The following is a 26005-nucleotide window of genomic DNA, read 5'->3' on the forward strand; positions in this document are numbered from 1 at the left end:
TCAACTGTCCAACAGATGACCGATCGAAAAGTCTACCAAATCTTATTTACATGCTGTAAATTATGAAAACCCCAATTAAAATAACGTGATAAATACAAGAATATTATACCTATAAAAAGAAGAAAATAAATAATCAAAAATGAATGGATAACAAGCATATGTTGTATAATAAACATAATATACAGTTTGTTATTTATATTATAATAATTTATTGCGTATGATGTATGAGTTTTATAGTGATCTGTGTTACTTCACCATGGTCACAGGTGACCGACTGTCAAATTTAAATGTCAATAGTTAAAGTTAAAACTTAAAACTATGTAACAGAATAATAATTAAAAATTGAAACTTGCACTTTAACAATTAACAAATTACCTTTAATAATTCTAATATTAGAAACGTTATTTAATTCCAAAGTCGTTTGTTATACTGATACGTAACTATGGATTATGTTTATAACAACCCTATACGACAAAGAATTAATAAAATCTTCGATAGCCATATTATAACTGATAATAGCGAAGCCTTGTATACTGTGTCTGGATTATGTTCTTCAAATTCATCATACACCCGAAGAGTTTTGGTTAATGAAATCGAAAAAAAGGATTTATTAGTGAACAAAACTATTTTGAATGAATATAATAAAGTTAAGGATAAATTGCAAGTGTTAATTGATTCTTTAAATTCTGTTGACATTGCAGTTAAAGATATGTCAAATAGATTACATGAATCTAAAACTAAAACTCATCACATCATTGCTCAAACGACGAAATTAAAAGATGAAAGAAAGAAAACAAAAAAGAAATTAATGTGGGTGGATGCTTTTGTAAAAAATTTCCAATTATCTCCAGAACAAAATAAGAACCTTTTCAATTTATCTCCACTCACTCCAGATTTCTTTAATTCTCTAGCACATATTGAGAAATTAAATAATAACTGTAGAGCACTTGTGAAGTGCTGGTATCAAACACCCGCATTTGATATAATGGAAACTGTTGGACTTCAACAAGAAGCTGCAATTGAAAAATTATACCATTGGACAATTGGAGCATGCTTAATTGTAGACTCACCAAATAATGCTCTAGTTCCGAAAGCCTTAGCTAAGTTTGAAAACAGACAAGTCTTGTTTTCAAATATAATTGATGAATATTGTAATGCAAGAAAAGCAACTGTTGTACAGTTATTTATTGATGTTTTAACTAAAGGTGGTGAGAATGGGTCTAAACCAATAGAATTTTATGCAAATGATGCTAAACGCTATATTGGAGATATATTAGCTTGGGTTTATCAAATAATACCTATTGAAAAAGAAAATCTGTCTATTCTTCTCAAATACTGTTCTATGCCTGATAAAGATATTAAAATAACTGAAGCACTTACAAGTATATTGGAGGCTTTGTGCCCACTTCTGAAAGTCAGAGCAGAACTTATACTTAATCCAGATAAAGATCCACTGGTTCTTTGGGCTATTACAAACTTAATAATTTATTATAAAGACATTATACAACTTGTTATTGCAAAAGGTCACATGATTGACACTTTTGACGAACTTTCAAAAAAAAGTGAGGAAATTTTTCTTGTAACCTTAGACAGCAAAATACAGAAAGAATTGAGTCATGGTGTCAAAGCACCTCCATCAGATTTAAATCCATCTGTTGTTGTTACTGACTTAGTGAGCTTCTTAAGGGATTTGATGAATGTTACAAATAACACCAACTACACTGATAAAAAGATTATAATAACACATATTTTAGATCCTCTTTTGCATGCAATAAATGAAACTGCATGTCATTTGAGCTCAACTGATATGTCTGTTTATACATTAAATTGTATTTATCATATTCAATGTACTCTTTCTTTATATGCTATTTTAGATGAATATAATGAAAGACTACAAGCCCAATCAGAGGCTCAAGTTGATACCTTAACATCTGAACAAGCTAGTTTTCTTGTTGCAAATCTAAATATGGGGCCTATTTATACCATTTTACAGGAAAAGATTGATGGACCACTTTCAGCAATACCTGGAATGGATACAAATTCATTAAAAACTTTTTTGAATAAGTTTGACATGTTCTTGGTAACACCTGATGTTTATATATTGCCCCAATTAAATTTACTTATAAGTCACACTCATAAATCATTTGTGAAGAAACAAGCATTTGAAGTTATAATGGCTATATATGAACAATTATATCAAGCTATACATGATCCTAAAAATGGTTACACTGAACCTCAAATAATAGTGCGAAGAACCCCTAATGAAGTTAAAAAGTTACTGGTTTAAAGTGTAATAAAAATATAATCAGTTGTAAGGCACATTTATTTTCTTATTGAAATTATGTGTATTCCAAATAAAAAAAATATATTATTAATAATATTAAAGTCAAGTAATTTATATAACATAATTTAGTTTATAATTTCAATGATTTTATTAAATAAAATGAAAAATTACAATCAATTTAAACTATGCATTTATTTATTTAATCATTGCCAAGAATGCCCATCACTCCCAACAACATATATATATTTATATGCCAAGGCTGCTCATTGGCTCGATTTCATCCTTCATTGTTAGGGCATTGTAAGTACTGACTAAAATTTAAAAAAAAGGTAATAACAATAGCTGACTATTGTTTTTAGTAGATCTTGTCGAAACTCGAAATTTAGTCTCGTGCTGAAGACATTGATGGACTCTTAAAAATACAATATGCCCATTGCCCATGGGCGGTCGCTTGTACACATGAGACGGCACAGGTAAATGTACCCCGCGTTTTTACCTGCGTCGACTACTAAGCCACTACTCTTCCATTCTGCTATATAATTCATTGTTTTTTTTAATTGTGAGACAGCATTTAAACCTATTATTTTTTTAATATTATATTTTAATAATTCAGATGTGCTTATGTCTAAAAACAGAATATGTTGTGCCAATACATTGGATTAAATTAAACTTATACATTTTTGAAAACAAATTGTATTTTGAATAAGAAGTAGCAGAATAGAGAATACTAATTAGGTTATTTGTGAAAAGCTTAAGAAGTAGTAAAAAGAACAGAAGTGTACATAAAATAATTCAAATTAAATATTTCAATAACTAATACAACGATTGTTTGGTCTAAAACTCTAAACAGATATGTATAAAGGTATAATAATACTTTTTTAATATTAGCGACGCTGGCTGTATAATATCATACCTATGTATTTTACAAGAAAGAAAAAAACTATTAAATGTCATAACATAGAATAAGAAGCAAAATTTAACTAAGTTTTGAAACAAGAAAAAAACTATATATTCACTTAAGTGTAACGTGGCTAATTAAAATTGTATATGTTGTTCAAAAATATAATAGACAGTGTAGCATTATTAAAAAGAACACAATGTGGTTATATTAAATCTTTTAAAATGGCTAAAAGTACTTTTGAATATGTTAAAACGTTTGAACAGGATGATACTTTACTGCCTAACACGTGGATTGTAGTAAGATTAGATGGAAAATGTTTTCACAAATTCTCAGAAGATCATAATTTCAAAAAGCCGAACGATATTAGAGCATTAAAACTGATGAATTATGCGGCTTTTAAAGTCTTACATGAATTTAATGATGTCCTGATGGCATTTGGTCAAAGTGACGAATATTCTTTCATATTAAGAAAGACCTGTTTTCTTTATAAAAGGCGAGCAGCAAAATTATTAACTACATTAAACAGTAAATTTTCTTCAACTTACGTGTTTTACTGGAATAAATTTTTTGACCAAGAACCTTTAAAATATCCACCAACATTTGATGGACGTATAGTTTTATATCCTTCTGACGAAAATATTATTGATTACTTGAAATGGAGACAAGCAGATGTGCATATTAATAATCTTTATAATACATCTTTCTGGACCTTGGTTTTGCAGGGTGGATTAACTCCTGCTCAGGTATGTTTAATTATTTCTTTTACATTTATATTCAAATACTCTGACTTGATAATTATATTAGAATTTATAAATAGTAGACATACTCTTATACATTAAAATTATCTATTTATTTGTATGCTCTACATTCACACAAAATTCATCTGATTGAGTTGTCATTTTATTGTTGGCAGTGTGAAAGTTTAATAGCTATCAAAATAAAGTAGCACTACATCTTAGTCATATTATAAAATTTTATAAAGAAGCATGCACTAGCATTTTATTTGTGTAAATTTTATAGATAAAAATCATTTACATTGTAATACATGCTATTAAGCAATAATATAGTGTGACATGTACTTTTAACTTTTTTATATTTAATATCTTTTGACTTCATCGAATCAATTATTTTTAGTAGATTTTTCTTGTCAAATTAGAATACTAGATCTAATCTTGTTCTTGTTTTGTTAGTATGAAATAATTCAACTTTTATTTATTTTGTTTAGGCAGAAAAGCGCTTATGTGGGACTGTATCTGCTGATAAAAATGAGATATTATATAAGGAATTTAATATTAACTATAACAATGAACCTAATATTTTCAAGAGAGGAACTGTGCTAATGAGAAAATCACTATTAAATGAATCGTCAAAGAAACTTATGTCCATAATTGTAGATGTTCATGATGACATGTTGAAAGACACCTTCTGGAAAGAGAACAGTAATTTATTGTTACCAAAATCCAAACAAAGTATTAACCATGAAGGTCCAATAACAGACATTATAAATGAGCAAATTAATAAAGGAAATAACACAATAGCTGACATAGTAAATGTGAATAAATAAAATATGTAAAGAGTTTTTTTTATTTTTATTTAATCAAGAATCTATATTATTTTACACATTCAACAATAAGGAATTACCCCATTGTTAAAAATATTTGTCTAAAGTAAATAAAACAAGTCTACTAACATCAAATAGAACATGGGTTGACAGTGGCATAATTGGTATAATTTGAAACACATCTATAAGCATATTTACACTACACTAAAAATTTGTCATTGATAAATAGTATTTGATTGAAGCAATTTTTTTTAATAGCCTTTATACATAAGCTGGTAATATAATTCATTTTAAATGTGAAATATTTCAATTATTGTTATTCAAAACATTAATTCAAATCCTTAATTTGTGCTCTATAAAGATTGAAATTACAATATTTGTACACGGTTTACAGAATAATATATTGTTTACAACAAATGTCTGAATAGTATTTTATGTTTAATAGTATCTTATTTATCATAACAATAACAGTATGATCAGGAGTTTTATAATTTTGTTGAAGATACCAGTGAAATAACATAACATAATAACACGGAATGTTAAGATTTATTAACTGTTTATAACATACAATTTATAACATTTTTTTCTTTTAAATAGATATTTGAATAGAATTTAATAAAAAATAATTTTACATAATTTTGGTAAATTATCTATTTATTCAGTTTATACTTTTAGATACAATCTTATCAATTTAAAAAGAAAATTTAAGAGTTATATTAAGAATTAACAAACCTTTCATAAATAATTTCTTAAAAGAATACTTTTGCACAAGCAACAAAATGGAGCAAGTATATAACTTTATATTCAATTACAATCAATAACATTATGTACATTGCGAATAGTATTTAGATTTAATGTTTGCAGCTTTTAGAATATAGGAATGTAGTTGTCAATCTTGGCTCGGTGTTTTTGGGCTACACACTCGCTGATCCACACAATATTTCGGCATTCCTGTTCCTTTAGTTTAAGGTAAGAATAGAAAACACCGAAGTGGAACTGTTGTAAGAAAGCCATTACATTGAGAGTCACCTGAAAATTAAATACGTTATATTTTAATACAGTCACCTACATAATCACTGTTAAACAAAAAAACTTATATTGGTAAGAATTGTGTTTTATTGTAAATTGCATATACCTCATGTTCGAAAAATTTGTCCTCAAGGGTTTTGTCCCCAACATTGTTTCCAGCACCTTCAAAAAGTGCAGAATATTCCGCATAGTATTCTGCCACAGCTTTAACTTGTTCATAATCATCAGCACGGGCAAGAGCAGCTAATCCATCAGGGTTCAGTTTACCGCAACGTGGGTACAGCTTAGCACGGTCATCCTTGGAAAGCTCGGTTCCAAAAGAATTGATGGTTATAATAATAGCACGACGATCTGCTTCAAACTAAAAAAAGGGCAAAAATAGGATTTAGGAAACTGTTAATAAATAATTTATTTAATTTAAATAGGGGAATATAAAATATCTCTTACAGCCAAAATTTCACACATCACGTCAGCTGTTGTTCCCCCAATTTGTTTACAGAATTCATAAAAAGCCTCCAAATAAGCCTTGTACAGAGTGTTACGAATTATCTCAATATTCATTTCATCCAAGTCTTGCTCACTAATACAATCAACAAAGAATGGGGCCAATGGTGTGTCAACCAGCACAGCATTGTACAATTCAGCAGGTGTTGCAGCCACATGAATAGCTTCCATTTGTTCAAAAGAGCCAAGAGGGTGGCACTTAGGAATCAATTCTGAAATAGGCCTCTGATGAAGAGTACCAGTTATCAATAGAATAATGTTATCAATCATGTAACTGTATGTAATGAAATCCAAGAAAGTTGACATTGGCTCCACAGAGTGGTTTCTTAGATGTTGAAATTCAATGACAAGCTTCTCACGCAACTTGTCATCGATAGTCGATACGGAAAGAGGGCTGGGTTCGTTAGCAAGGAATGTACCGTAGTCAGTTCCTTGCAAGTGAAGTTTCAAGTCTGAAAATATAAAATATAGTCTTCACACCTACTATCGATTTCGTTTAACCAAATGCATATTAAGCTTCTTATTTAAATTGAGTGACTGAGTGTACAATTAAAACTGAATATGAATACTATGCTCTATATAAATACCTTCTAATGTTTCGCATTGTACCAAGTTCAAGTAGTCTGATTGCTTGAGTATGCCACACTTAAAACCACGGCACAGTCCTTCTAAATATCCAGCATCGATGTTAAAAATGCAGCCCTTCATTTTTATATCGTATCGCTCCCAGAATTCTTAGCAAAATCTACTCGTTACACTACAATCAAAAGATTGGGAGGAAGATGGAATTCAATAGATCATTGATCATATGATAATTCCATAGACAAAAATGTCATTACATATAGTGTTGCCAGGAAGTTTATAAGCAAATATCATATTCATACAATAGAAAATCAATATAGAATATGTGTAATGATTGAATTTTTGTATAATTATATAAGTACTTTATAGGCTCAACAGTCTTAAAATAGCTCAAAGTTCGGTTTACTTTACTGTCAATATTCAAATGTAAAAAAAATAACTTTAACAAGTAAAAAGAAATGAATATTTTCTTTTAGAATAAACATCGAGATAACATGTTTAACACAACCAATTACCGATTTTTTTTATTAAAAAAAAAACATACAAACCAATTCACAAACCTTTATTTCATTTAGCATTACACTTACTTATTAATTGTTAATTTAGAAACTACCACACGCTAGGAAACAAAAATACCCTGGCTTGAGAAGTACCTGCAAAATAAAATGTGTTTTTTTTTTGTCAATTTGTGATTGTTTTAAAATAGCCAGTCATTTCATATCCAAGGTTTGCTATCAACCATGCACTCATTACTTTACTTGTATAATAACATTTCGTACAAAGGCGTTCCTTTTTATTTTGCACCAGAGGTATTTTGATCTTGTAAAATCCACTAAAGACTTACAAATTCTGTGCAGTCGAGTAACGAGAGCAATTAGTTTGTGTTTGTTTTTTGTGTACTTTATTATGATTATAATATTTCCTCACATAACCATTTATATTTTCCATACATATATAAAATTGCAGCATATATATTGAGAAATAACAGTCAAAAACTTATTTTTTTTAATTTATGCCTTAATGATTCTTTAGCTCCTAGGTTCCGCGAATAGCTCTTTTTTTTCATTGCAACTTGGTATCAAAAGTAAGGTCAACTGGATCTATCGATTCCCTATTGGTTAGTACATCAGCTTTTACATTTGGTGTGCTTAATACAAATGATTATTTTTAGTATTTAACACAAAATGATTTTTATATTATTTTAGATGATTACTCAAAACTGAAGTACAATATCAGAGATAGCATTGTTTACGTCACATTTTACCTTTCTTTTAGTTAAAGTAAAGAGGTATCATCAGTAAACAATACTACAAGTCATTTGTGGATATGAGGAGTAGAAAAGGTCCAAGAATTGATCCTTAAAGGCCCTTATGCCAACTGACACTCCCGCGATAACTGTCGAGCGATTCCTCGTAAATCCAAATTGTTTTCTATGAAGTAGATTGTGTCTGTTAGAGCGCCTACTTTAATAATTGATTTAAGATATTTTTTCAAATATTTTGCTGAGTGTTGGTAGTATTGAAATTAGCCTATAGTTGTTAGGGCTTGAAGTACTATTAGATTTAAATATTAGAATGACTTTACTTTGTTTCATCATATCAGGAAATATAGCACTTTGAACACAACTTTTTAATATTGTTACAAGATAAGGTGCAACTACAGCAATAGTTGAATTTATTACCATTACAGAAATAACTTGTAGGTCAGGTCTTTTTTTTAAATATCCAATGACTTAAACATGCATATTATATTATATCATTGGTGTAGACAATAGTAAAATTAAAATTTGTGATACATTTTCTTTGACCAATGACTCCGCAAACGTATTCTTGATTTTATTGTTTATATGTAACGATTACGTCAAAGAATATAAATGATTTTGAACAGTTACATAAATAGCAAAAGTGGCACTTGATTGTACGACATTTAATTGTGAAGCTCTTACATTACTTGCCATATACTTTTATGAGTCCCAATAGTCGCTCAATCATTGAATTCTATAAAGGTTTGTGAAGTATCGCATTGAAATTGTATAATCTCTTTCATTTTTTATATTTTGCGACTACTTTGTTATTATAGTGCGGCGAAAGACTTCTACCTCTATTGTGCGAAGTCAATCTCAATAGGTTAAAAGTAGTAATTTAAAGCTATTTCCAATTAAAGGATGTGTATACGGTGAAATCACGCAGAACATCAAATTAATTTTAAAACTGATGAATGCAAAAAAAATATCATACAGACCTATTTCTTTTTCATTCTAATTAGAGATGTGGGCTTATAATTTTTTACCGATGAGCCCACATGATCGATTAGTCAGTTGTGCAAAGAACGACTTTATTTTTGCTTTGCACAGGTCAGAGCTGTGTTTTTGTGTAAAAATAAAGTGTATTGTTCATTGTGAAAGGGCTTAAGATAATTAAAATAAAGCTAAAGAGCTTATTTTGATTTTTTTTCACCAATTGGATAATTGATGTAAAGTCAAGTGTAACCAGTGAAAAATGATAAAAGTAATCGAATAATTTGAATAAAATAATGTTATTGTAGGTCAAAGTAGATGCAGGCATAAAGTAAGCTTGGTTTAACAATAATTAAAATGAGCTTTGAGGCGCAATAATTAAGACAAAAATAATGTATTAATTAAGTTTCAGTGAAAGAACCTGCATTTAACGTGCCCGTAACTATGGCCGATAAATTTCATAATATTTATAATTATTAATTGAATATAAAATTCTAAGCTGCTGATGTGTATTATGAATATCTGATATTCAAAGGAAATTAAAGCATTAGTTTCGAGTTATGTTGAACTTGTTGTAGTTTATATTTTATTATAGCACTAAGTCATAAGACATGTTATATATTATACTCTTTGCTACTAGCAACTAGCAACTCTTAAATTGAAGTTTGACTTTTGAAGTATTATTTATTTTCATGTCAAAATCAAAAATTGGAAAATAAATTGTTATTTGGTATATAGTTGTTAAATCTTTTATTTTGATAAAATGATGTCAAGATTTAACAATATCATTAGTACAACTTGTACTAAAGGTATGGAGATCATGTATTTACCATTATGTAAGAAAAGTTTACGGTATTTTGAATAATAAATCTAAGCAATGTTTTTGTTTTAGTTTCGTCTATTAATTGTTCATTGATAAGTAAGTATTCTCAAAAGTCACAGTCGGAGACCGAAGAAAATTTAGAGAATGCCAAAAAAGCAGAATCTAAAAGATTAGCAGAATTTAGGAAGAAATTAAGAGAAACAACGCCAATAAAAGATTTAGGCGAACAAGCAGAAATGCAACCACCAAAGGAAAACCCTTTGCCTGCATGGCCTAATGATACAAATCCTCATACTGGAGAAGTTGGTGGACCGCGAGGTCCAGAGCCAACCAGATATGGTGACTGGGAAAGAAAAGGCAGAGTCTCTGATTTTTAGAAAAAAATATTCAAAATTAACTTTATTTTAAACGCTTCGCTTACTTAAAATTTATTTATTTAATTCATAGTATTTAGATTCAAAAAGTATAGAAAATATGTTAAAGTTGAGTATTAATTTATTGAAGACAGTTCTCCAATAAATTAATAATTCATGTAACATAGGATGAAAAGTTACAAATAAAAAATATTCTTTTTGGAATAATGTATTTTAATTAAGTATATATTAGGTACTAAGAGCTGATTTACCAACAGTTTTTGGCATTTTTTTATTAGTTGAATCTTCCAATTCTTTTGCCTTGTAATAATGTGGAGCAACTTCCAAGAGCCACTTGCTTTCTATTTCTGTAACTTGTCGCATAAATTCCTTTGATGTAAATACAAGTTCATGGTATATTAACCATCTTGGTAATTCTTCAAATAAAGCACTATTTGGATGAATCATAACAGTCTAAAATGGAAAACAAAAATGGTTTGTATATTATTTAAAAAAGATATACATCCATCAAAATGTATTAAATTACTATAAATTCTTACTTGGTTATGCTTAACAGTTTTATAGTGACCTCCTTTAGAAAATTTAGCAATGTGATAAAAATAGCCTGCAGTAATGGCTTTACGAATATTGGCATCATCTGCTAAGCTGGAAACCATTTCAATTTCAACTCTCTCCATAAGTCCCACTAACTGCTCACGAACATCACGAGCTCTCTTCATGGACCTGTACTGAATAAAATTTTCATAACACCATTGGACTGAAAATTCTGATTCAACCCACTGATTATAGACATTCATTAATGTTAAATGATCTCCATGAGGATGAAAAAAGTTTTTTCTTGCTGTATCTGCATGTATTATTTTATCTTTTGGCCTGTAAAATACTGAACTATTAACAGATAACATGGCCGCTATTGTTACAACTTCTTCTGAACACTTATACCTGTAAGAAAATAATAATAATTTCATAGAATAATTTAGACATCATAGAATTATAATTATTAACAAAATATTAACCAATTCAACTCACTTTTCACTGGCTAATAACATTTTTGCAAGCATAGGATCAGTAGGAAATTCTGCCATACGTCTACCAGCTTTTGTCAATTCCCCATGATGATTAAGTGCACCTAGAGCATATAGTTGCTCTAAAGCTAGCACTAATGTTTCATGTGGCGGAGGGTCTAGAAAATCAAAATGTATAAGATCATTGATACCCAAAGCTTTTAATGTAAGCACTGCATTTCCTAAATTTATTCTTTGAATTTCAGGTACAGTATTGTCCTCTAGTTCATATTTATATGCCCATGCTGTGTACAATCTAAAGCATTTACCAGGGGCAACTCTTCCTGCTCTACCAGCTCTTTGATTTGCTGATGCTTTTGAAATTGGAACAACCATTAGACTTTCCATACCAGTTTTAGAGTTGAAATTATTTTGTTTAGCAAAACCTGGATCAATAACATAGATAATATTATCAATTGTTACTGATGTCTCAGCAATATTAGTGGCAAGCACAACTTTTCTTGCGCCTTCAGGAGTAGGTTCAAAAATTTTCGCTTGCATGTCACTAGGCAAGTTTGCATAAACTGGTAATATAACAAGTTCTTTTAATTTTTTTCCAATTCTTTTTGTTCTTTCTTGTAACATTTCTACACAGGTTTCAATCTCTTCTTGACCTGTCAAAAAAACTAGTACATCACCAAGTGGTTGAGTGGCATGTATTTGCAACACTGTTACCACACAAGCATCAATATAATCTGCTTCTGGTGCTTTTGTATAATATATGTCAACAGGAAACCGTCTGCCAGGAATTCTAAATATTGGAGCATCATCAAAAAATGTAGAAAATTTCTCAGCATCTAATGTAGCACTTGATATAAGTAATTTTAAATCTGGTCTAAATCTTGTGATATCTTTCACAAGACCAAATAAAATGTCTGTATGTAGTGTTCGCTCATGAGCTTCATCGATAATCATCACACTATATGATGCTAAATCAGGTTCGGATAAGAATTCTCTGTGTAGTGTTCCATCTGTCATATATTTGATTACAGTCCTGTCTGAAGTGCAATCCTCAAAACGAATACTGTAGCCAACTTCATTTCCTAATTTGACATTCATTTCTTGAGCCACTCTAGCTGCAACTGACATTGCAGCAACTCTTCTAGGTTGAGTGCAACCAATTTTTTTACCATCTTTTGTAAATCCAGCTTCATTGAGATATTGAGGAATCTGTGTTGTTTTACCTGAACCAGTTTCTCCCTCCACTATTAATATCTGATAATTTTTTATTGCTTCAATAAGGGCTTCTCTAAAAGGGAAAACCGGCAGGGACTTCTTTGTCTCTTCTATTGTTAAACGAACTTTTTGATGTTCAGATATTTTTTCTTCTTCTTCTTTTTCTTTATTTCCTTCCAATTGTAGAGCTTGAATAAAATCAATCTGTTCATCCAACAGTAGTTCATATTCATCATGACCTTTTGCATCCTTTGCCCCAAATTTAAAAAAAGCAGATTTTATTTGCTCTTGCTCCCATTTCCGTTGTTCAGAATGTGGCAACTTTTCATTTTCATCCACTTCTATGTACTCCCCTGTAATTAAATATTGAATTTACCTACTTTGTTATTTTAGAACAATATGTGGTACAAGTACAACAATTTAATGTTTCAAAAAAAATTAACTATCAAATACCTTTTTCACCCTTTCCAAGATCCTGTGGCATATGATACCTTTGCACATTTTCCAATTCTCGGGCCTTTTCATGTTCTTTGGCCAACTGTAATATTGTTTTTTTGTGTTCTCTATCCTTTTTTTCTTTTTCTGTTAGTCTAAATATGAAAAAATAATTGAATATATTTTTATTCTAATGTTATGTTTAAGAAATATTAAACTATGATAAAATGGAGTATTGTTAATAGAAATTAACATATGTTTATAAAATAATTGACAAAATTTAATTGATTTTAAAGAATTATATGAACTTACATGCTTTCATCAAATAAATATTCGTCATCTGCTATGTCATCTTCTAATTCAATAACTTTGTCATCCTTTCTCTTTTGTAAATATTTGCGCCGGGATTGGACGCGCAGCTTAGGTAATATTTTATCCCGGTCTTCGGCTTCCAATTTTAACCGTTTTGCTGCTTCTTCGTATGATCTTTTGCTAGAGCTTTCGGCGACTTTTTTCACCTTATTTTCATCACGTTTTCTAAGTCTTGTGGCGAATTCATCTCTCTCTTTAATATCTTTTAAACGATTCTCTTCAACACTGTCTGAGTCCGAAGATGAATAATGTCGCTTTCCGTGTTTATCCATTTTTGCTTGTTGTTTTGTTGGTATAAGTATTCCTTTATTTAATTGAAAAATTAATAGAGTTTGACCTAACAAATATTATTTACATAAAAGTTCTTTTGAATTCTTCTGAAATTCAAGCAATAGACAGTCACTGTAACCATTGTTTATTCTTAATTTAAAATGCATACGTATTTCACAAAATACCAATTTAACACATTACAATAATAATAATATGTTTGACACATGTCTGAAATAGGTTGTATTCATGTATTATTTTCTGAAGTCTGACGTTTAAGCTGTCAGTCGGTAACTTACTTTATGGTTTAGTTTTTTTAATCTGTGCCCTCGCGGCACCAATAAAAGACAGAAAAATAAGTTTTTTTTAAAAGACAAAGTTTATATCGTACAGCCTCGTCTTCAATCAAACTAATTTTACTTAACTATAGAAATAAAATCTAAATAAAAGGAGCCAAATTTACCTTGATGAAAAGCTTACTTTTGAATTGCATATGAACTATATAATTAGAAAAAGCTCACAATCGATTGGCATAGTGGCTCGTTTTACGAAAGGTCTTAAGATTCCACGCATATACAAATATTTTTATTGCTCTCTAATCAGAAGTATTTTGGAGTATGGTAGTGTCATCTGGTCTCTTTATTTAAGACATTGATCGTATTCAATCAAAATTCTTAAATATATTTTGTTACAGAATAAACTTTGGTTAAATCCGACCTTATTCTGCTCGCTTTAAAAATGTAATCTGCAGCTCGTAATTTAATGAATAATTATTTATTTCAATTTCTATACATTCCATTGAACTGATCACACCTTAACAAATTATGCATTCTTATATTGATTCCCCCCATCTAATCTATTATATTTCTTTTCTCATAATGTAGCCACACTGTGGAACTCATGTGAGCTTTCTATTTACTCTATCTAGCGCTAGTACAAATACTTAGATTTTTACGAAAGATAAACAGATCTAAGACTGCGACTTGCTTAAAGCTCTGCTATATTATACACTACAGACAGTACATACTCGTATATGTTCAGATATGATGAACACTATTCCACTTCACTTCTTATATACCCTATGTCGTAGCCTTTTAATTAACAGCACATACATTATACTAAAGGGCGCCGTTTAACTAGTTTCCTGAATGACACCGGCCAATACATCTTCCATTCATAGAATAGGGACTCTCATGTAAATAAAAATATTTATATTGATAGTTTGGGATCTAACATAATTATTTGATTATTTTTTTTAGTATATAGTAGTATTTCTTTTTCTATTTATCTCAAAACCGACTGTCAGAAATTCTCTAACTCAATATGGTCTTGTCCGTCTAACCCCTAGAGTGTTTTTGAAGAAACCGAAGGCGCAAAAGCCGTGCAGCACCTGTCTGGCAGCAAAGGCGGATGCTGCACATCCCGTAGCGCCGAAGGCCACTTATTTTCGAAATTGTTTATAAACAACCTAATTTTAAGGATAGAATTACAATATTTATTTTTGGCAATATCTCAGAAACGAAGCATTTCAAGTTAGGAGTCAGACTGAGAAGACCAAGTGTAGAGTTAGGGAGTTGGAATTTTTAACCAATTTTAAAATAAGGAAAGTCTAAAGCAAATTTACCTATTCTATGAACGAAAATGAATAGGCTAAGTGTCATTCAGGCCGCTGATTGAACAGCGCCATTACGTAAAGTGGCTAGGCGTTACATTGGGTGGCTAATTAATCTATTTGCCTGCGACATATACACTTTCATTTTACTTTCAGTTTCGATAACAACTTCGCCAACATTCTAGACGCCGTGATTTTGCAAATCCATAACGAATACCATAGATTATTCAAGATCTTGACCATGGATAAAATTATTTTTTTTAATAAAATGACGCTTCCAAAATCTGGGTAAAATCCTGGCGAACGGTATATTGGAAATAACAATTATAGTATATGAGCATTTTTTTTAAATGAGTTTATTTAAAGCATACAAATAACATATAGACTTAAAAATAGGAGTACAAATAATAAATACTAGATAAACATCGTTCAAATTTTTCCTCACACGTTTTTAATTTATTGTTGCGGACACATAAATGAAGAGTACATCTAAAATAATTGTATTCTTGTAGCTTGAAACAAAAAAATTTGCTTACATTTAATATTCCTACATCTTAGTCTTTTTCATACAGAAAATTGAATTGAATTTATTCCGAGGACTCTTTGTCAGACCAAAATATATAATTTTATTTGTCTTGACGTTGAAAGCAAATTATATTATTTACGTGTAAATAATTATATGAGAAGAAATAGAGGTTAAAAAATAACTAAATGACAAGCATATATCAACTTTTTTGATCGATATCAAAAGCTACATATTTGGAAAGAATTTCATCTATTCACAAGACCTTTCCATAGACATATTTCATTATGTATGCTATAATACAAAATTCATTGGATGTTTTATTGATATTATTAATCAAAAAGTGTATTACTATATAAGTTTACAGTGGTATTTTAAAAATAAAAAAAAATAAATCTATTTATAAGATTAAGTAGTAAGTAAAGGTTCTTTAGCGTTTCTAAGCCATAAGAATTCATAGATAAGTTATTATTTTTTATATCAATAAAAAAAACATTTCTCCATCTTTTTTTTTATAACCTTACTTTTACAACATAGAAAGGTACCAACCATTTACATAAATTTTATTTAAGTTAGTATATCTTGTGTATGTAGCTTAATTAATTAAATGTTAAATTTCGGTCGCTGAGAGAACGCTTCTATGTCCGTTGGTTATGATACTAATACACAACTGAACATAAACAGTTGATATAAACTTGCAACAGTGCCGTATGGATTAAAAAAATATATATTTCAAACTGAATTCAACCCAAAATTATAAGATTGATTGTAAGTTGAAGAAATTACATAGAATTTAATGGGTATTTTTATCGGACCTGCCAGGACAGAATTCTATCAACGGTCGAAATTTAGAGCAATGTCTACAAAACAACCTCATAACAATAATTATATCGCACAGAGTAACACTGTTATTTTTATTAAAAATAAATGCAATTCGAATGTATCATTTGCTAAGTCGTCATCTTAATAACCAATTATAAGAAATTGATAAGTACAACAATTAAATACACTACAAAACTTAAATAAATATTAGCTAACATAACAATTAAAATTAAATATGTAACAGTTGTTGACAGATTGGGCACAAAAAATATTTTAAATATTGTACAATGAAAAATATCTTACCAGTTGTAAATTTATGAGATTACTAACAACTATAACATTAACTATAAGTTAATTAGATTATATATATTTGAACAAAAAAATAACAAAGTATCATCAAAATATGACAATGCGTTTTGTCAATGTTTTAAAAAAGGTTTTTAGCATTGTATCCTTCCCTTTAATACGGCCTATGTATATTTTTATATCGCCACTGGCGTATTTATATTGCAAGAAGAAAAAACTATTCCTTTCTTTTTGAATGCGCCAATCATAAGGTCTCTCTCTGTCTCTCGCGTAGGTAATTACACTGGTTTCCTCAACCTTTAAACCGATTCAGCCAACAGGTACACATGGCGCAAAATACAAACAGACTAAATTGTGCTACAGATTGTCATAAAATGTTTGAAAACCATTTGATTGAACACAAATATAGTAAAATTAAAAAATCCATTAATAAGTTAATGTAATTCTACTTATTAATATCGTTATTTTTTTGTTGATCTAGCTTCTTCATTTGCAGATCCAGATAAAGCATTGGGTTCTAGTCCAAAAATGAAATTTATTTGGTTTTAACTGGATTTTTTTAAATTTAATTTGCTATTATTCTTCCTGGTGTCGGACAATACGTAAAGCCGTTGGTCTCGATTTGCTTGTGTCACATTGACGTCCAGTTTGACCATTAATTTTGTAGTATTACTTAGGTTAGTTGGCTACCTGGACCGAAATTTAGCCTGAAGGACAATTTTTTTTGTTGTAATTAAGATATATTCATTGTGCACATAAAACATGAATAAACCTAACTTAAAATTAACAAGAGCATAAAATTAATATAAAATATAAAAATGAGAATTTTTTGTTGACCGTTAGGTAATAATATATGTATACGAGATTATAGTATTTTTGAAGTATTTATTACGAAAGTCTGCATTGTAGGTTACGTTATGTACCTATGTAACGGTAGTCTAGTATTGTTTTATTTCTGGCCTTAAACACCTCCAAACTGTATAAATACATAGTTACTTGTGCGTTCACTTAGCCTCTATGTGTTACGACGTTAACCAGACACAATACATTATTCAAATTCATTGATTATTTCGATTGAAGTTCCTCTAAGGCACTAACATATTATTTCATAGGATTAAAAATTTACTGATATATATTTTTATTAATAGTTTTTAATCAAAATTTAACTTTTAACACAAGGTAAACATTTTTTTTTTCTTTTTTGCAATTTTCGTAGCTACTACTGATTAAGCACATGTAAATGCACAATAAGATAAATTGATAAGTGCTTAAATGCGAGTACTCTGTCATAACGTAGATTTTTCATTTTAGTTCGTACATGTTTATTAACACGGTCTGCTTGGCAACAAGGGTATGGCAATACTTTATTGGGTAAATGTTGTACGATTCGATTGCTCGATCGATTTGATGATCGATTGACAATTTTAATTCTTCAATTTCGAACTATTAACAGTATAAATTTTTCAAAATTTGGCAGTCATGAAATTTTCCTATTACGATTCTTACATTTTAAAATAAACTTTCAGACTTCGAATGAACTAGAAAGCGAAGCTTTCGTAAGAATTTCTTCTATATTATTTAATAATACTAACATATTATAATGTAAACATACACTTATCTAGAATTAATAAAACTTTGGTACAACAATATGTAGTTTTATATGATTTAATGTTATTAAACGATAAATGTTATACCCGGTACCACGCTTAGTAGAGAAGAATGCGTTTCTCGACCTGCTTGCGGCAGATCGGGCAGACGGTGATCCGGTCGCCGCACATCTGGCACATGCCGTGTCCGCACAGGAATATCATATTCTTCAGTCTGTCCAGGCAGATCGGACACATGGTCTGAAATCACAAATGTAACATTCATTCAAATTATACTACAGTGGCTCACGTTTACTCTTTATGATACAAGAGGTTGAGAACGAGGGCCTCGATCGATGCTTTCGCTTACCGGTTGAGAGGATACGAGCAAGGTTAGTTTACAAGCTAATTTAATAAAATAATCTATGCTGACCTGTTCCTTTATATCTTGTAGCTGTTGTTGCAATTTTTGGACATCTGCGGCGGCGGGAGCGGAGGCGGTAGCTGAGGCGGCGGCGGAGACGACGGCGGAGGCGGGCGCGGGCGCGGAGCGAGAGCCGTTGTTCAAGAGATGTGGCGCGGCGGGCGCGGGCGCCGGCTGCCCTTTGTTCACCTGCACCAGCGCTAGGTTGCTGCCACCCTCGCCACTCCCAGAAGCTGTTTAATATAAAACGATAAGAAATGACTTAATTGACATCAGTGGAACTCATTTGAGTCGTGGGCTCTTTTATTAATTAAAGATAAAATGACAGTTCAATTTCGGGGCGATGTTTTTCACCCTAATCTGTGTAATTAAAAGGGGTACTCACGTTCCTGTTTCGGCAGCGCTCCGTGCGGTGGCAAGGCGGCGGCGGCGGTCGCGGCGGGCGTGGCGGGCGCGGCGGGCGGCGGCTGCAGCGGCGTGCGGCACTCCACGCACTTGCGCATGAGCGGCGCGCAGGCCGCGCAGGCGCACACGTCGCCGCACGGCCGGAACACCACCGTGGCCGGCGCCTCCGAGCACACCACGCACTCGCCCACGCGCTGCCGTGACGACACGCCCGCGCGACACACTAGGCACTTTTTCACCTGGAAAGAGATGCGTTTATTATGGCTCGAGAGTTTCAATCAAATTTCAATGCAATATTAAAATATTGATGAATACTCACTCTTGCAGCGCAGACATTACAGCAGCAGATGTGTCCGCACGGGCGGAACAGTGTGTCTCGCTTAGCATCGGAGCACACGAGGCACTCATCCGCGGTGGGATCACTGGGCGGGGCCTCTGCGATGGGAGCTTCCGTTGCCGCCGCAGTACCACTTCCACCGGGTGAGGGGCCAGTCTCGGTTTCTGGTGTTCCGTCGATGGGCATTCCAGTACCTTCTTTGCGGCATGTTGTCAGCGTTTTTTGGAGATTCGGATCCGGACATAAGTCCAACGGTGTCTGGCCTGTAAAATATGTTATTTTATGAAATTACTCAGTTCTCTTTGAATAAACAAATTAAAAAATTGCTGGAGTGTTTTTTTCATTTAAACACCTTGGAAATATGATATTTAATAAAATTAAATGAATGGAAATTAGGTAAAAATACCTTTCTTATTCTTGACGGTTAGATCAGCACCATGTGCGGCAAGGAAACACGCGATAGATGCAGAAGACTTCTTGTCGTGCGCATGCGCGATGCCACTGAGCAACGAGGGGTCTCGAGCGTCTTGTAAGCGTCGCAATTGCTGCAGAGTGTGATGTCTGAGCGCCTCGTGGAGAGGGGTGTCTCCGTCCTGAGCAAGATTAATAGATATATTATAATATTTATATAAAAATATCGTTAATAATTATCTTTCTCAAAATTCTTTAGAAACATGGCTTTAAAGAATTTTCATTCCTATTCGTCATTTATTTATTCTGTAACAGTTATCTTTATATGCATAATTTTAATTAGATTTTAAATAAATTGGTGGCCCCGTGAGAAAATCTATGCATAAAATATAGTATGTTTAATCTTCACCTAGGAGTGTTAGTAAAAGTATGAAAACCTTATCACAAATGTTGAGATTAGCCCCGTGGGCGATGAGCAGTCTGACGATCTGCGTGTGCTGTCGCTCTACGGCGAGGTGGAGCGCGGTCTGCAGGTTCGCGTTCTGAAGGTCGGGGCGCGCTCCCCCGCGGACGAGCAGCTCGGCGACCTCCGCGTGGTTGTTGAACGCGGCCAGGTGCAGTGCGGTGTATCCGTCGTCCTTCGCGTCATCGACTATCCACGGACGAGGCAGCTTGCCGAGCATTATCTTCATGGCGCTATAATGAAAGTCATAATATGACTGTATAGTTGATAGAAAATAAAAATGTACATAATGTTTTCTTTGTAGTAAACTATTTGCTATAACAATTAGTTAATCGGTGATTTAAAAATAAATAAATAGGTTTCTATTGTGGAGTATGTACAAAATAATAAACTTCCATGCGATAATAGTGTTATATTTTTGAGAATCACAATGAAGAGAATAATTATTTATTAAATAATTGGTTTCATACATTACGTATATGGTTTGGGTTGCGGTATGTCTCGTCACGCTTTATTGTTAAAATGAATTAAGTTATTTAAAAAAAGGAATGTGCTTGTACACAGGTTTTATTGGCCCTGTTTTTTATTGCGTTATTCTGTCACTGTGCAAATACCAGTAACATTATTATATTGTATATTATGACTACTAAGTCTGTTTTAAAACAGAGTTATTCTATTTCTTATTATTCAAATATAAATTAATGGAAATCATATGTAATTCGACTGAAAAAATGCTACTAGAGAAAAATTAAAGTTCAGTTAGACATAACTCTATAAATAATATAAATACATACTACTGAAGACACTCGCTTCCGGAATGTTCAAGCGCCTGGCAACAATATTTTATAAACATGTAGGTTAAGCCAAAAGGCTATTTGAATAGCATAACCAAAGGCATGTTAGAATTTTTTTATCCTATAATTTATTGAAGTTTCTATAACAAATCAAACTAAAATAACCCAAGGAACTCATCGGTATCGCTGAATTCGCTGATTTCCTAACTTGATTACCGATAAAGTTACATAAAGAGTATCGAGCCGACTTCGTTAAGCTAACTACAGAAACGAAGTTTAAAATACCCCCACGCAAGGTTCAACTTAGACCTCCTGCCACGAATTATTATTGACGTTTCAAATTTTAAAAAGTTAAAATAAACACGATTTTTTTCTTGCTTTTATTGTATTGAAACATAATTTATCTTTTAATCCTAAAAAAATATTACTTTGGTTGCAGAAATTCAAGATTGCTTTGAGGTTGATGAACTCTAAACAGAAATAGCTCTTATATTAGGTGGTAGAGATCAACAAGCTTGCGTTTGTACAAGGGAATTTAATGAAAATCAGAATAAAACGAATATACTTTAAGAGTTTTCGTTTAGGAAACTAATCTTTTGTGTGTAAATAATCGTAATTTTTAGCATCAACTATGAGCAATTTAAATAATTATAAAAAAGGTAGAGTCATGCTTGTTGTAATAACTCTGATAATCGTATAGATGGTAACAATAAATTAGGCGGTACTCATTTTAATAAGTTGTGTTACGTTTAAAGAGTAAAAACGAACGAACTAATTAAATAAGGTCAAACGTCGTGGCCAGCGAGCGGCGCTCGTCCTACGTACACCAACAGTTGGAATCCGAACGTCGCGCGCCGCGTCTCGCGCGCACGCGCACGCTATCCTTGCTTTGAAGTGCACATCCTTGCACTTACAGTTCTTATATTCAAATAACCTCTTCAAGGGCTACTGCCTTAAGCAACTGCTATCTAGTGACACAAATGATATTGAACAAGTGATCAGACCCAATAATATTTTATATTTTATGTGTAATGGTAAGGTTAAAAAGTTAGTAATAAATATTCACTACATTTTTCATTTTGCCACCTCTAAAATAAAAAAAACATAAAAAAAATTTAACATGACTATCTTATTTCTGGTATATATAACGTTAAATATATCTTTCTTGAACACCATTTTCATATGGCAATGAGTCAAATCTAGTAGATGAAACTGCATTTATATTAGTTGAATGTCATTATAACAGTTTTACATACTGTAAAACATTAATTGAAATTATTATATACGTTATTCAGTGAGAAGTGTAGTAAAGTATTTATTCCGACAAGCAACACAAACTTTTTTGGTCATATTTAAATTTGTAACATTTGAAATTCAATATTTCTACAGTTACACGACAAGGCTTAGGTCAAACGAATACAATAATGCGTAAACCACGAAATGTGTTATAAAACAGGATTTCGATTCATGTTTAAAACAACGACGGCTATAATTAATAACCATCACTAAGGAATATTTCATATCTACGAGTAGTTGCCAGGCACGATTCATTCCTCTTGTGTCTACCACACTGGGTGACGCCATTGTAATAATGCGTTTTTTTAATTAAGCGTGCTTCTAACATGTGCTCATCAATTTACAGTCAACTCATGTTTACATAGACGTAAAAAGTGACTGGTAATTTGACTTCATATCACCGAAACAAGTCGATTTTTATGTTTAAGATTATATATATTTCCAATGGTTAATCGATGAAAATATATATCGATATAGGCATCTTGATGCATAACGTTGACTAAATCCTTAATAGGAATTTAACTGTTCCCTTTTTAAATATAATTTTTTGTAGAGTTCTTTCGTCGAATACAGAATATACGAATGAGATTGATTGGATAATAATTAGTATATTATTATTACTAAATCTTAGTCTCTAAATTACTTTTTTTTTAAATTATTTATTTTATTTAAGAAAGCGTTACTCCGGCTACTTCTTGTAATGTCCTTTGATCATAGACACTGGCACTGTTTATGCACCTAACTATATATTAGATATAATCTTTTTGTGCCTGTAGTTACATATATAGTTTTACTTGCCATTCAAACTAGAACACAGCAGTACAAAATATTGCTGTTTCGAGGTAGAATAACTGATGTGTGGGTGGTAAACATTCAAATGGAACAATCGAAAATATTATTTATAATACATGTTTATATTTAGAATATTAACCTTTTTTTCGTGAACTAAATTCTTACTTAAAAGTTCGTTGTTGTTGCCGATCCAATATAATGTTTGAATATATGTACATACTTCTTTTGTAAAACGTGCTTTAGTAACAGGAGTCTTCTGTCACTCTGCATACAACAATATATTGTCCTTAAAAATAAACTTTAACGTATTCGTTTAATTTTATTTCTTTACTTTGTAGATGAATAATTCTAAGATACATAGTTTTCACAAACTGTCGTAAAAACTAAGATAGTTAGTTGTTATGTTACGTTCCGAGATTATCTCGTTTCACACAATATAGACTAACACGTTGAAATTTAGAAATAAAATTACAATGTAACTTTTCTTAACGTGATGCCCAAGTTACGGTTTACACCACGTCAATTTACACCGATGTACTAATTATTGTAAGAGTTCCATTAAGTATAAAAAACTAATAATATTATAGTAACCATTATATTAATATGATCAAGTTACCTTACTTATCTTTAACTAGGATTCTCTTTTGATGGGGTGCCGGAAACAAGCTGAGAAAGCATACACAATTGCGCAACAATTCCTAGGGCGAGACAAAACGAGTCTTTTATGACCTAGATAGGAACTAGTCACATACTTTTTATGCGACTCTACGAAGGCAATTGCAGTAAATAGTAAACTATAAAAGGTAAATACTATTTGACAATTTAAAAATTAGAATATTAGATTTTAATTTTCAATTGATTAACATTAGTAGTAATAACGGTCAGTAGCTGATCAAGAAGCAAGGAAAAACACTCTACTCATGAGTGTTTCTTATAGATTATAAAAAGTTACTCATTTCTTTGATTGATTATAAAAAAAAATATTATGTCATTTAAGGTAATTAATATTTACTATTTAAAAAAAACATGGAATAAAAACTGTCGGTTTTGTTATAACGAAACAGTTGTGAGAGTAATGGATACCCTCCATAATATAGGGATTTTAAATTTTAGCAATATTATATAATATGTATAGAATAGTTATACACATTTACTTGTCCTAGTTTAAACTAGGTCGCAGCCGGGTTGCAACTGCAAGAATAAAATGATTTAGTTTGTTTAGCAATGTTGCCTTAAGTCGTTAAACAGATAGGTACGAAAAGATGGCTTTTTTTTGTTGTACATGTGGTTTATTTTTATCGCTCCGAGCTGTAAATAATGTTTTCATTACGGCTTGTATCGACGCGCAAGAGTCAAATGTTATATTTCATTCATGAGGCTAACATATTATTAATAAAATAAAATTTAATTCAATACCAAGAGACAATATAACGTAGGCACCTTCTAGATTGTATTTCAATAATAAATAATTGTATGAGATAAGTTCCTTATTCTGTATATTTATATAAATGTTTGTATGTTTAGTAGAGAGAAAATAATGAGTTAGTATTGATTAAAGAAGCTATATTTAAATAAATATGGATTTCTCTTCACCTATTTTAAGACCTGGAAGAGATTGCTTTTCTAGCGATATGACTCCTAATATACATCTTTCTTGTACAGAAGCAAGCATTCGAAGAATATGTTGTTATGGCGAGACGCATAATTATAAAGTAGTTAAATAAAACATATACGTCCACAGGAACTCATGAAAATGGAAAATATAAAATTATCTGAAGTGCCTTTCGGATCTCCTCTGAAACCTTACGAATTAATTCTCTTAACGTTCTATAACAACTAATCACATTATGCGCGTAAAATTATATTTTACTCTTCTGTTACAATTAATAGCTGTTATTTTTTATTCCAAAATATATAACATATTTGTATATTTATACATATACCTTATGTTTAATAAGGTTTTTGTTGTTTCATTTAAATAATTAAGCGATGAAAGTTAATCTTTGGATATAACGATTTTTAAAATTGATTACATCGAAATCGCCTGTAATCGAAGTCAGAGGTCGCGCCTGACAAGCGCCGCTTTAAGTGCTGTCGCGGTGTACATACGAAACAATCGAGCCATGAATCATTGCGCGGGCTCCGCATTGATCAACTGAGTGTTTCAGAATTGTGGCCGGGAACGCTTGCCTACTTACTGATTCTATGTAATGAATAATTGACGTTCAGTCGCGACAGACTTTATAGGGCAGATATTAGTAGCGGCGAGTGATCATATTCTACAACAGTGAGCTGATTCCCCGCGGATCCAGAATAGTAAGTTATGGAAATGTGCGTTTGGGGCAGCAGCGGGCAACTGTGACCAATAACAATGTCACATTAATATTCAACAGGCGCTCTTTGCCCGTTTATACTTTACGGCCAGCATCGCGCTATTCTTTACTCAGAAGTGCATCTCGCTTGATCGCGTTTTATATTATTTTAGATAAAATTCAAGTTTTTTTATGGTTTAATGATGCGCAAGAGAAAACGTAATATGCAGACAGAATGTTTAACGGTTCATATCTAAGTGATTTCATATACTCATGATTCCTGTTTACTGCCGCGATATCAAAAATGCTTACAA

The 26005-nt window shown here is 31.5% G+C and overlaps 6 protein-coding genes across 6 annotated transcripts in view; 3 read left to right on the plus strand and 3 right to left on the minus strand.

Annotated features, from left to right (window-relative positions):
- Positions 1 to 328: 328 nt before the first annotated feature.
- Positions 329 to 2336, plus strand: LOC113394352 (conserved oligomeric Golgi complex subunit 6). The gene has a single exon (XM_064220591.1). It carries the CDS (start codon positions 443 to 445, stop codon positions 2285 to 2287), a length of 1845 nt encoding a protein of 614 aa, XP_064076661.1. The 5' UTR covers positions 329 to 442; the 3' UTR covers positions 2288 to 2336.
- Positions 2337 to 3246: 910 nt separating this feature from the next.
- Positions 3247 to 4996, plus strand: Thg (tRNA-histidine guanylyltransferase). Its single transcript, XM_026631594.2, has 2 exons — positions 3247 to 3928; positions 4411 to 4996. Exons 1-2 carry the CDS (start codon positions 3332 to 3334, stop codon positions 4747 to 4749), a joined length of 936 nt encoding a protein of 311 aa, XP_026487379.2. The 5' UTR covers positions 3247 to 3331; the 3' UTR covers positions 4750 to 4996.
- A 274-nt stretch (positions 4997 to 5270) lies between these two features.
- Vhaac39-1 (Vacuolar H[+] ATPase AC39 subunit 1) lies at positions 5271 to 7117 on the minus strand. Its single transcript, XM_026631593.2, has 4 exons — positions 6867 to 7117; positions 6223 to 6731; positions 5882 to 6136; positions 5271 to 5775 (listed from the first exon to the last, which is right to left on the minus strand). Exons 1-4 carry the CDS (start codon positions 6985 to 6987, stop codon positions 5614 to 5616), a joined length of 1047 nt encoding a protein of 348 aa, XP_026487378.1. The 5' UTR covers positions 6988 to 7117; the 3' UTR covers positions 5271 to 5613.
- Positions 7118 to 9749: 2632 nt separating this feature from the next.
- LOC113394336 (succinate dehydrogenase assembly factor 4, mitochondrial-like) lies at positions 9750 to 10376 on the plus strand. Its single transcript, XM_026631609.2, has 2 exons — positions 9750 to 9906; positions 9990 to 10376. Exons 1-2 carry the CDS (start codon positions 9861 to 9863, stop codon positions 10295 to 10297), a joined length of 354 nt encoding a protein of 117 aa, XP_026487394.1. The 5' UTR covers positions 9750 to 9860; the 3' UTR covers positions 10298 to 10376.
- Positions 10377 to 10486: 110 nt separating this feature from the next.
- L(2)37cb (lethal (2) 37Cb) lies at positions 10487 to 13677 on the minus strand. Its single transcript, XM_026631607.2, has 5 exons — positions 13282 to 13677; positions 12988 to 13124; positions 11324 to 12887; positions 10834 to 11236; positions 10487 to 10747 (listed from the first exon to the last, which is right to left on the minus strand). The coding sequence occupies exons 1-5, from the start codon at positions 13611 to 13613 to the stop codon at positions 10523 to 10525; spliced, it is 2661 nt and encodes an 886-aa protein (XP_026487392.1). The 5' UTR covers positions 13614 to 13677; the 3' UTR covers positions 10487 to 10522.
- A 2974-nt stretch (positions 13678 to 16651) lies between these two features.
- Positions 16652 to 26005, minus strand: part of Mib1 (mind bomb 1) — a 157451-nt gene continuing 148097 nt past the window's right edge. Inside the window, exons 12-17 of the mRNA XM_026631753.2 lie at positions 20472 to 20730; positions 20030 to 20216; positions 19606 to 19886; positions 19267 to 19525; positions 18891 to 19114; positions 16652 to 18718 (exon numbers count right to left, since the gene is read on the minus strand). Of these exons, the coding sequence (XP_026487538.1) occupies positions 18578 to 18718; positions 18891 to 19114; positions 19267 to 19525; positions 19606 to 19886; positions 20030 to 20216; positions 20472 to 20730 (1351 nt within the window). The 3' untranslated portion in view covers positions 16652 to 18577. The remainder of the gene's footprint in view (positions 18719 to 18890; positions 19115 to 19266; positions 19526 to 19605; positions 19887 to 20029; positions 20217 to 20471; positions 20731 to 26005) is intronic.

Source organism: Vanessa tameamea, chromosome 4 (assembly GCF_037043105.1).
Source record: "Vanessa tameamea isolate UH-Manoa-2023 chromosome 4, ilVanTame1 primary haplotype, whole genome shotgun sequence".
Classification (NCBI taxonomy): domain Eukaryota; kingdom Metazoa; phylum Arthropoda; class Insecta; order Lepidoptera; family Nymphalidae; genus Vanessa; species Vanessa tameamea.